Source organism: Mauremys mutica, chromosome 13 (genome assembly GCF_020497125.1).
Source record: "Mauremys mutica isolate MM-2020 ecotype Southern chromosome 13, ASM2049712v1, whole genome shotgun sequence".
In the NCBI taxonomy this organism is placed as follows: domain Eukaryota; kingdom Metazoa; phylum Chordata; order Testudines; family Geoemydidae; genus Mauremys; species Mauremys mutica.
In genome coordinates, this window is record NC_059084.1 from 8,139,687 (window position 1) to 8,151,899 (window position 12,213).

The 12,213-nt window shown below is 40.7% G+C and overlaps 1 protein-coding gene across 6 annotated transcripts in view; it reads right to left on the minus strand.

Annotated features, from left to right (window-relative positions):
• OSBPL2 (oxysterol binding protein like 2) overlaps positions 1-12,213 on the minus strand; it is a 53,610-nt gene that overhangs the window by 16,640 nt on the left and 24,757 nt on the right. For all 6 annotated transcript variants that reach the window (XM_044985470.1, XM_044985474.1, XM_044985476.1 and 3 more), the window contains 5 exons: positions 9,300-9,447; positions 6,493-6,568; positions 4,433-4,567; positions 3,037-3,134; positions 2,118-2,300 (listed from right to left, as the gene is read on the minus strand). In XM_044985470.1, coding sequence (XP_044841405.1) covers positions 2,118-2,300; positions 3,037-3,134; positions 4,433-4,567; positions 6,493-6,568; positions 9,300-9,447 — 640 coding nt within the window. The remainder of the gene's footprint in view (positions 1-2,117; positions 2,301-3,036; positions 3,135-4,432; positions 4,568-6,492; positions 6,569-9,299; positions 9,448-12,213) is intronic.

Consider the following 12,213-nt stretch of genomic DNA (forward strand, 5'->3'; position numbering starts at 1 on the left):
CACTGGCTTGGCCAAGTCATATTTCTGCCATTAAGTCATCTTTTATCCCTCTTTCAACACTGATGAAGCAAATACTGTCTGGATTTAACACTGTAAGCAATTAAGACATTTTAGTAATATTGTAAGTCAAACTTTTCTCTCTCAATTCTGTTTACACAGAGAACACAAAGAAAAAAAATAAATATTTTGATACAATGGCAGCAAGAGCAAACAATTAAAGCACCAACCACTTTCTAACCTTCACTTTATATCAAGAAGTGACTGAACAAAACTTTGCTTAAATGTATCTGACTGGTCTGTCATTTTTCAGTACTGCATAGACACAGCCTTAAAGTTTGACTCCTTTAGTGACAAACTGTCTCCCACTGAATTTTAGAACAATAGTTGCATTTTCATACAAGGCTCACGTGGCATAAGAAATTAGAGCACTTTAATATTTCTATTCATCCTGCGGTTTTTGGGATGACAACATTTGTATGGCCCACAAATATAACAAATTGAAGCAACACTCACCTGTCCTAGTTTACCACTTGAAATGTAATTTAATATTTGGGTTGGTGAAAGGTGGCTGCTAATCAAACTACGGATGTTTTGAAAGTGTAGTCATGACTAACACAAAAGCAGCATGTATGTTTACTTACAGCGGAGTTTATTAAACACATTTGTTTCTAATGAATCCTTGCACAATACTGCTGGTATGCTTACGGGTCTGGTTAGATCAATAGAGAGCCTAGTGTGTTCACAGGACAAGTTCAGCATTGAACAGTTCAGAACCCTAAAAAACCTTGAAGTGAATGGCACAGAACGTCAACTTGCTCTTTTGACTGATCAAACCACAAGAGGTTAATGAAACACTTTTCTGAATAAAGGCAATTTTTTCCCATTACTAGCTTTTATTTTGGTTGAATGTTTGTAGTCTACATTTTAAAATGTATTAAAATAATTTACCTACATACCAAGGAATTGGGGTATAGAGGCAAGCTGCCCAATTACTCTGTTTTCATCACAACACAGTTCAGATACCAAGCAGCTCATGTTTTATATTCCCCAGAAAGATCAGATATCATCGTATGTGTCAGAAATTCAACTAAGAGCATAGAGTTACACTTAGACAAGAATCTCCAATAGAAGTTAACCTGTTATAAGGTAAGCAAGTTACCACCTTATTAAAACCAAATGTCTATTTAAAGGTTTCACAAAAGCAGCAGATTTCAGAACCACTTCTCTAAATCTACATCTGTTTAAGAGCTCTTATGAAACCACCTCAAAGTGCTCAATTCCAGAATGACTTTTACTTCACTATCATCCTCAGTACACTCATTAATTCCTTACAGAAAAGTCTAAGGAGGCCTTTTAAATTTAATTATAGCTCGGCCATGCTACAAAACAACTTATGAAATCACTTCCTTCGAAAGATATGCTCTCAGTCAGACATGAACCTGGGAGTAACCTAGAAATAGAGATTTAGTTTCAACAAAGAGGCCTCTGTACACAAGTAGACGAGTCATGTCTAACGGTAGGTAGAAATGCACCTGAATTCCTGGGGTTTACCATGGCATACAGTATCTGTTCTGGAGAAGTTATATATAGTTTACATATACACAGTGTTGACATTAATCAAAACCACCTGGGGGATTTAGAGGCAAAATTCCCAATGAAATTAACGTGGCATCGATTATCTCAGCTGAAGTATTTTTAGTTCTCTTTTTTTTTAAAGGCACCTAACAAAATTTAAAGAACAAGTCATTTTAAATAGCATTTGGTTTCAAGAAATGCCAGTTGCCTTTGAATAAAATAGGGCCAAATTGTTACAGCTGCAAGACCATGGCATCCTTCCAACAAAGCCCTGGAATTAACCGATGAGCAATAGCCCATGCTTAAATCCCTAGTATCTCCTCCTTCCACCCACTCCAAAAAAAGTTTCATAATTAGTTGAATGCTTCTTCAAGGCAGTCATGGCCCTATATTTTTTATATATATATATATATATATATATATATATATATATATATATATATATAAAATATATAAAATGGTCCTTTAGAGCATTTACTATTTTTTAAATACAGATAAGGGATATATGTCCAACAGAGAAAAAAGGTTTTGGTTATACTTACTTTAGAAGCTCCAGAGTAATTGTTCCACGGGGCTCTGCTTCTACACTCTTCCCCCAGAACTTTAATTTGGGGTAGATTGATCCATGAAAAACAAAGTCCTTATTGAGGCCTTCAGAATAAAATGCACTAACAGGTGGGTGGTGACTGACCTGTTCAGATATAAACCTAAAGCCTAAATCCTCCCTAGGCGGGGAAAAATAAATAAATAAATAAATAAATAAAATAAAGTTATGTAGTCAACATTTATCAAGAAGGGACTTATTAAAATTGCAATAAAAGACAGATCACAATTTTTTAAAAACATGCCTGAGGATTTTTAGCCCAAACCTGAACTCAGATCCCATAGTTTCCATAGTGAATGTATGGCAATCAATAAATGCTTACACACGTCCCCCATCATGAAAACTACATCACAAACTGAGCACTATCAGTCTGGGAATGCATATGAAGTAATTTCACTTGGGCAACTCCTGGCAATTCCAAAGCTTGCTGGGCAATAGTAATCCACCTCTGGGAAATTGGGTTCAAATATGATTTACTGGACAATTGACCAGACGAAAGGGTCTCAATCTACTCTCACACTATGTCATCAATAAGGCACTTGCTACAGTAATTAAGAGTCTCTGGTCAAGAGTGGCTCTTGGGAAGAATATAATATACACTTCACTGCCCTTGTATAATTCAGAAAATATGAGTCTACAGATGGAAATAAAGTTCTTAGTCTAAAATCACGATCTTCTCAGATTCCATATTGATCACTGGGGTTTTCAGCTAATTGTGGCTATAGAGATATATATGACTGGTCAGAGTGAACTGATTTTATCTTAGGGAATAATCTATTTTTCAATTTGCCATGAAGTCAGTTTAATTTACTGACCACCCCTCCTCTTCAACTACATTTAAAAGAATTCAGTGTCACCTGATTAATTCATATGTTTCTCCTAGTAGAGGGTTAAATGGTTTGCCAGTTCTCTCCCACTGCGAAGCTACTGCAGAAACTGCAAAAGCAGCTACAGCCTGTAAACAAACACAGCAGGATGCAGTCTTCAGAGAGAGTTCCACTGAAACATGTGCGATAGCAATTTTTAAAAACCCTCTATGTTCAGAAACTCTACCAACTTCTTCTTGTACCCCTGAGGTTCCCCCTTCTCCACATGCACCCAAACACAAGAGTGTGTGTCATTTTTTAATCAGCCAAAGCAGTTGCTGTGTGCTTCTTAAGGTTAACACATTCTCAGATCCTGACAGACCCACACTAGGAATAATGATCTATGATAAGTAATATGTGTGCGAGAGAGAGAGAGAATATTTCACTTCCAAAAAGCAATCATTTTCTCTGGCAAATGTTGCCAGATCACACTGACTACTCTCTGTTCCTCTTCATGCAGCTCTAATAAAGACCTGGACTGCTCTTTTCTGCCCATCTTCCCCTTCTTTTGCCCAGTGACTGAAGTGGAATCTAGTTTAACATAACAGCAGCCAGGTATCATTTCCAACGTCACTACAGAGAAGTCATTTTCACCAGCGTCCCTGGCAAAGCAGCACAGTTTTCATTTTGTTATATTTAATACATCCTGCTGCCAGGTATAAAGGACAACTGTAGCATCACACAGATTGATAAATACATACAGTTTAGGCCCATACACCATTTACCATGTGCTTCTTGTTCTGTACATTTCATTTAGATAAACAGAGTTCCAGAGTAACACCTAAACCCTGATGTACACTAGTTTAGACCCACCATCAACACATCTTTGAGCATGTGACTAACCAAATACTTACTCCGCTCACTCCAAGTATGTAGGGTTTGGGGTGGGAGAGAAGAATGGGAAATAAAGTCTGTCTCCACCACACCACTCTTAAAAACTCTCAAAATGCCAGTTAGCAAATGGATTTGTTTGACGCTGTTCAAAGCCATAATCAGATCTTCACTAAAAATATTCGGGTTTGTGCAAGTTTAAAAACAGCGATTAAAAAGGTGATGGCCTGGGCATGTTTAGTTCCTGACTGTACTCTCCTCCTCTTCCTCCCACTGCAGTGACCCCTTCAACCATCTCAAGGTGACGTATATACCTACTGCAGGGGTGTTTTCATCCTCCTCCATAGCACCTGGTACTGGCCACTATCAGAGACAAGCCACTGGACTAGATGGACCATAAGTCTGATCCTGTAGGGCAATTCTTGTATTTCCTATAACCAGTCCACAGAGTGCCATACCCACCTCTCATCAGATGGGATGCCATCTTAAAGGAGAGACTTTGAGGACACGAAGAATCCTTTCTAAAGCCAAAGAGGAGATGGAAAATGTCACTTGCCTGCATTCTTTCCAGGGGGTTCGCATGACTGCTAGCTTTATGAATGAGGTATATGTGTTCCATGTATTCGGTTATCCGCTGGAGGAAGCTCAGTGGCTCATTGAAGACAATAGGCATTGTAATTTTAGACAGCTCCTAGATGATAAAAGGAGAAGTCATTCCCTTTGACACACTCCTAGGTTACAAACAGGCCAGAACAAGTTTCTAAGATGACCGCTGGGGTGGGTTGGCAATAGTGGTCTTCACTGACACACGATAGGGCCAGCTCAGACCCCTGGTTCTGGTCACTAAGTACCATGGCTGGAAGAGATTAGAAGTACAGCAGAGGCCTAATGAGTATTGATAAAGGGCTCCAAATGGAGTCTTATCTAGCACTGCAACCAAAAAGAGATGGTAACTGCAACTCAGTGCCTTGTGATGGTGCAGAAGAGGTTAAACTTTCCTTCCAACAGATGATGCATTAGCCAGTCATTCACAGCATAATAAACTGGATCCCTTGAAAAATGTAACCAATATTATTGCTGTAACCACCAACACATTCTCTACTGTACTTTGAAACACCTTCAAGTTTGTGGAGGGAACAGGACTGAAGATGTTTTCACAAATTTTAAGTGGCCCTATTTGTATCAGTGCCCTACAAACAAAGCTAAACAGTGTTTCTTATTCTACCTCCTAGTTAGAGCTGAGAAAATCATTGTTTTTTCTCTTCGGTGGCCAAACTTTTTTAGTTCAGCTCGGCTCATTTCAAACAAAAAAATTTTTTCCTGGTTTTTCCTCAATGAAACGAAAATGGGAATAAAATGGTTTAGAAAATGCTGAATCAAAATGATTCACTAAATTTGAGCTGAATTTGCAAATAGTTTTGGTGCCCTGAAAAATGCATTTTTCAGATAATTTAGTATTCGCCAAATAAGTTTCACCCTGCTCTACTGCTGATATGAAGAGACTCATTGCTTGAGCTTCAAACAAGCAGATGTATCAAGCCCCAGGCTCTTTTGCTATCCAATGCCTCTTTCTAGCCAAACAAAGACAGGCCATTTTTAAAAAAAGGTGCATTGATAAGACAGGGATTCTCTCTTCCCATTAAGATGCAAGCACTGCAATAAGTGACTGCAAATTTTTGAAAGGATTAAAGAAAATGTTAGTGACTGACCATTAAGATTGGAGACCAAGTGTCCTTTACATTGGTATCTACTGCTAATTAGAGTTCTTTAATCCTTAGTGTCAAAAATAATCAGGTGACCCAATTCAGATCATGCCCACTAGCTTGAGTTTACACCATGAACTCTCTCAATAGAGAAACAGGGCATAGGATAGATTACAAATTCCCTTATTCCGTCATTCAGTTGAAAGTGAAATTTCCTGGTGTATCACATCCCCTTAAGCTATGCAAAAGCCAAAATAAAGCCCCAAATTATTATATTTTGACAACTGTTGTAATGACAAGTAGAGCTATGCAATTTTATATTCTTCAACCCATGTTTGAAGAATACAAATTGAAGAATATACCGGTAAGTTTGAAGAAGTTTGAATACAAGTTTGAAGAAGTCTTTTAGGGCATTACTTGTAAAATAGTAAGAAATTATCAGTTCGACATACGTAACTACTGGGTCAGATAATGAAAATATTTCTTTAATGAATCTATTCAAGCCAATATGATCAGCTCTGACAAAATGTCAAATACTGTATTATTCAGAAATTGTGTTTATCAATCCTCAGTTTACTAAAGGACACTAAGATTAAAAGTCAGAAGTTAAAGAGTTTGACATAAATTGTTAACACCATCTTACCTTACAGAGAACAGAGAATTGAAAGTTTTTTAATTTATGCTGCTTACTTTTGGCATTTCTCAGCTTGAGCAATAAAACTAGTCAATTTCACTTTTGTCTACCATCACTTTCAAGTTCTTCAGTACCAGCAGAATACTCCATTGTTTGGGTGCCTTTGGTTTTGCATTTTTGTACTTCCAAACTTAATCTTCCTCCCTTTAAGATAAACATTTTGCTAAGAATGCTGGGGAATCAAAGCTGGGTCTCCTCTGACTGCAGAGAGTGACTTACCAGTCCAATGCATTTTTTTAATATACTCCACACACTGAAATCACTCCTAGAAAACATTGGTGCAGGTAATGATGTTCTGTAGGGGGGAAAAGCCATTAGAATAATTAACAAAGACCTTATATAAAACAAATTTTTCATCTACAGATCTCAAAGCATCTTACAAAGGAAGGTAAGCCTCACGTTGCGAAGAGGCAAGGGAGGCAGGGAGGTGCAGTGACTTACCAAAGGTCACACAGTGACCAAGCTGGGAGTAGAACTCAGATATCCTGCCTTGCAGCACATTGAACTATTCAGTGAACTAAGTAGCCTCCTAAGCTAGTATATTTTATTTGTAGCATGTACACACACACACACACAATCCTCCTTTCAAAACACATCTAAGAGAACACAGTCTGTCCTTTGAGTTCCTCCCCGTAAAGCAGGATGATCCAGGCAGGAGAGAAAGGGAAAGGATGGAACCCAATGATAATGTGTTCAGTTACCAGGTTAATGAACATGATACAAATACCAGGAAGCTATGCCCTGATTAACAAAATAAATAAGATTCCACCTTTCACTGGGCCAGGTCATCCCACCCCCATCCATAGAAAGACCTGCAGGAGATCTCGGAGAAAGTCTCCATGAACATCCCCAGACCTTTCATATTGTCCTGTAGCCCCCCCCACACAATCCCCAGAGATCAATGGGATGCCCCACATCTCCGAAATGAGTAAGTTCCCTGGAGGACACCCCCCTCCAAAACCCTGGCAACACAACTCCAATGAAGAACCACTATCAGACATACCTCAAAATCACAGCAACCTCCACATCAGGAGAGAATTGAGACAGCACTACAATGTAGGACTGTAGCATCTTTTCTAGGTATTCCTGACAGGGACAGCTAAAAGGTAACAAATCCTCCCTAGCCAGCACAGCTGCCACCCCCTAGCCCAAAATGGATCCTGGTGCCTTGGGGGGGTGGGAGGGGAGAGGGTAGAATGCTGCTGCAGGCGCATCTGACCTGACTTCCAGAAAGACGCATACATGGCTCAGGCATGGACCTTGGGAAGGGGACAATCAAAGCCATTATTACATGGGCTGAAGTGGTACTCTGAAAAAGCTCTGGAGTCTGTCAATTTTTATTTTCTTATACGGGACAATGAGTAAGAGGGACACATACTGAGGATCCCGTCTGCCTAATGGAAAGGCTCTTGTACCAACTGGTTACATTCAGGCAAAGTGCTCTGTGAAATGCTGCACTTGAGCCAAGAGGTTAAGCTCTTGAAAGGCAGCTATTTAATGTGGTCAAAGGATTTCCTTCTCCTTCCTCAACCACCACCTGCAGGATGGGGGAATGCAAATGTATGCCAACACCTATTGTGTGTATTTACTTTAAGGCTACTTGGGGCAAATGGGGATGGGCAGCGGTCCAGGGTAGTCAATTCGAACACAAGAGAGCAAACTTGTTTCCAGAGCCATGAGAGGAAAGAGAGCTCTCTCTCTCAACACAGAAGGAAGAGGGTAACCAGGAAAAGGTCACAGGGGACTGGTTCCAGGAGATGCAAGACTTTCTTTTCTCTGTAACTAAGCTAAGGGGCACCCCTCCCTCACTGGGCTTTGTATAACATACCTCATCTGAATACACTGCAAACAGTTTATTTTGTTTTATTAAATTTAAAGATGGACTTATTGGATAATTTCACACAGACCACCCCAACGATACCTATCAGCACTTCTACATAGAGGTTCTGATAACTAAATGCCTAACATTCCACTCAGTCTTGATCAATAGGCACGGCCAGAGGTATCCTCTTCCCCTGGGATGTGTTGCAAAGGGCCGAGGTCAGATGCACACAAGGGGAGAAAACCAAACATGCCAAGAGTTGAGAGGGGTGCAGGTGACAGGTTCTCTGGGAGAGTTCTCAATAAAAGCAGACACTGTGATTAGCATTTGTCAGAGATACTGTATGGCAAAATCCTACAATATCCTTGAGAAACCTTATTGTATTAAATGTACGTATTGCTGTGGGCTTGGATTGTATGTAACTTCTCTAGGTGGGAGATGTGACAGATACAAGACCTAGGAGTTCAAAAGTCTATACTGAAGACGTGCCAGACAAGTATGGACTTTTGGGACAATAAGAGTTAAGTGGATTTCTTGGTGAATCTCTAGGGAGAAGTTAATGCAAAGTTCCTAACTTTGGTGATGCAAAAAGCCAGCCTTTCAAAACTACGTGCCAAAGAAAGGGCCATTGTCTGCTGATTACCTATTACAGAAGGCCAAGATCAAAGACTGAAGCTGTATAAAGCAGCAGCTAACCTATCCAATCTGAGTTTTTGTTTTGGATCTAAGACGGATATGAACTTGTAATGATGGGAAAACCCAGCCCTAGGTTGGAACTGGGGGGTGACCGCTGGTAAGTTTTTTAGCATGCTTGTAGGAATTTTTGTTTTATTATGTTTTCTCTGTAATGCTTAAGAATAAAAAAAGTGACTGCTTAGAAGAAACTGTGTGGTAACTTGTAAGTGCAGGCAATACACTGGTCATAGCCTTCACAGAGAAAAATGTGCAGGCATAGGCCTGTTTAGGCAGTCTGGCAGTCACAGTGTAAGGCAGGGAGCCATGCAGCCTTAAAAATCCCCAGTCAAAAGAGAGCGAGATGCAGGTCTCTGCACAAGCGAGGTGACAGTTGGGAGCCAGGAACCTTTAAGTGGGTGCCCTCAAGCAAGCACATAAGGGTAAAATACGGTACAGTTACCCTGAAATTGTAACTGCATCTACTGGAGAGGTTTCCGTTACTGGTTAGCATGCACTCTGACATACCTACCTGTGTTTCTTAATTCCATTCTCATGAAGCTGCCTCTCTCCATGATGTTTTCCAGTCCTATTGCTTTGGGGTGGATCCAGATCAAGCATTTCTGCAACTTTATGATTTGTTTCTGAAAAGTCTCCTGAAGAATTGTCGGAATCGAAGCCTGTATACAACAAATACAGGTCAGTAACTTTCTCAATAAATTTATGACTAACATACAGTACCTGCTTACACTGCACACCTGTTAGTAATATACTAGCAGTATATACACTTACCTTAAAAACCTAGACATACACAATGCATTTTACTATGTAATATAACCAAGTCCAGAACCTTTGTTATATGATCTAGTTTCCAAGAGCATACAGAGCCATGTATCACTTTAGTATCAAGCCCCTTCAACCAATTTTTTCATCCTACCAAACATAATACTGTGAATTGCTCAATAGCTTCTAATCTGATTAAGTCTACAGTCTTCCCTACTTCAGAGCTGCAATATAAGTACAATTATAATAATTTTGTTCAACTACATGATTTTGCATGTCCTGCCTTAAGTGCAGGGGACTGAACTAGATGACCTCTCGAGGTCCCTTCCAGTCCTACTCTTCTATGATTCTACTTTGTCATAGGTCTTCAAAAAGCGAAGATGACCTATTTATACAAACAGTTTTATTACTAAGAGACGATAGACAAACAGACATTGCTAAGTCAGAGTGAACTGGCACATACGTAATTGACTTTTAAGTCTATTTTGTACAGTTTCTTTATAAAATGAGATGATACAAAGAAATAAAATGCTGAAATAAGGAATACACAATTTTTTAAAATCTAGTAAGATGACATGAAAACAAGAAAAGCATAGCCCAGAGAAGATTGTTTGGATGGCTGATGGGCTGGTAGCATCAGGGAGCGGATACCTAGTTATGCACAAGCAAGTCTCTCTCGCTAGAAGCAGGGGGTAACAAGGTGACTCACAGACCTAGTCCTGGGCACCCCGAGAACCATCACACCAGAACGGAAATTGACCAGATTCCCCAATATGTGTCCCCACCTCACGCCCAACCTCTATGACTAAGCATGCGACCTCTTTGGTGCCATCCACATCTATTACCAAGGGGCATATCCTCAGCTGTGGCTCAAGATGTCTCATACTGCAGGAGTGAATCCACTAACACACACACACACACACACACACACACACACACACACACACACGCACACGATTTGCAGCAATATTTCACAAATTCAGGGTATATAGGATGCTGTGATGTAACAATTTTGAAAGAGTGCTTAAGGAAGTGCAATGAAACAGTGTAAATTATACAGGTCTTTTTAAAGACATTTTTAGACTTGGTTCTAAATTGTGATATTGGGAAAAGTAGGTGCTCTAAAAATGGGAATGAGGGAAATCTGGACGTTGATCTCCATTTTACAGGGAAATAAAAAATGAAGGCACTTTAAGTGCATCCATTGATCCATACTCTACAAATGTAAGTCAGATAAAAACACCCAAAATAGAACTCCTGAATTTGTATGACAGGCTGTTCTACAGGAAGTTTGCCAGCAGAAATGCTTCACCTATCAAGACTTTTACTTCCTTCAACTCACTAATCGATATTTAGGGCATCAGTATAAACAGAATCTCTCACACATCCCAAATGTTTTCAAGATTAAAGCATCCGTCCTTTTCAGTGAATAGAAGAGCGCACTTAACTGATCAAGTGTCCTTCTCCCGTTAGGGCCACCAGAACAGGAGCTCATTGGGGATGAAAACCAATCATGAAAACTAGAACCCACGCATCACCCTGTCTCCTTTCACCAGTCACGTGGTCTAGGATTAAAAAACCTGCATGGAGGAGTCAGCCAGAGACAGGAGTTGGCAGGAGCAGCTGCAGAAGCAGTGCACTGATGCCAGAGTGCTTTTTGCAGTTTTCCCCCTTGGCCCTCTCTTCCCTATGCCAAATGGCTATTCACTCCTACCCTCTCTCATGTTCCCCCTCCCTCTTTTGTCTCTTTTAGGTAATCCTCTAACACAACTCCACCCACAAAATTTAAAAAACAACCACCACCACCACCACCACCGACGGAACTAAGGGTATGGCTACACTGGCGATTTGCAGCGCTGGAAAGCCTCTACCAGCGCTGCAATTAGTAAGTGGCCACACCTGCAGGGCACTTCCAGCGCTGCAACTCCCTGGCTGCAGCGCTGGCCGAACACCCCTCTCGGCATGGGGAATAAGGATTCCAGCGCTGGTGCTGCAGCGCTGGTCATCAAGTGTGGCCACACACCAGCGCTGTGATTGGCCTCCAGGGTATAAGGTGTATCCCAGAATGCTTTTATAAATTACTCTCTTTGTTTTGTTATGCAGCCTCTCTTTGTTTTGTTGTGAACGAGCTCCGATCGGAGCTCCGAACAGAGCTCCTGTTTGCTGTGATCATCTGTACCTGGCTGTAAACAATCAAATGAGAGGCAGGGAGAGTGAATGAAACAGAACCGATCGGAGCTCCGAACAGAGCTCTTGTTTGCTGTGATCATCTGTGCCTGGCTGTAAACAATCAAATGAGAGGCAGGGAGAGTGAATGAAACAGAACCGATCGGAGCTCCGTTGAACTGCTAATCTAAAACAAACACTGATCACAGCAAACACCACAGGGAGTGAGTGAAACAGGGGGGGGGGGGAGTCCGTGTTGGGGGCAGGCTGTATGCAATTAAGAGTTAAGACTAAGGGCTCATGAACATTTTGTGATTTTTCCAATCCAGGAAGCTAACACACAACAGTGTTGGCTCCAAAAATCCACTCTATCTTCCCCGCTCCCTGTCACAGTACACCACCCTCCATCCCCCTCTTTAGAAAAGCACGTTGTTGCACTTGAATGCTGGGATAGCTGCCCATAATGCAGCACTCCCAACAGCGCTGCTAATACTGCA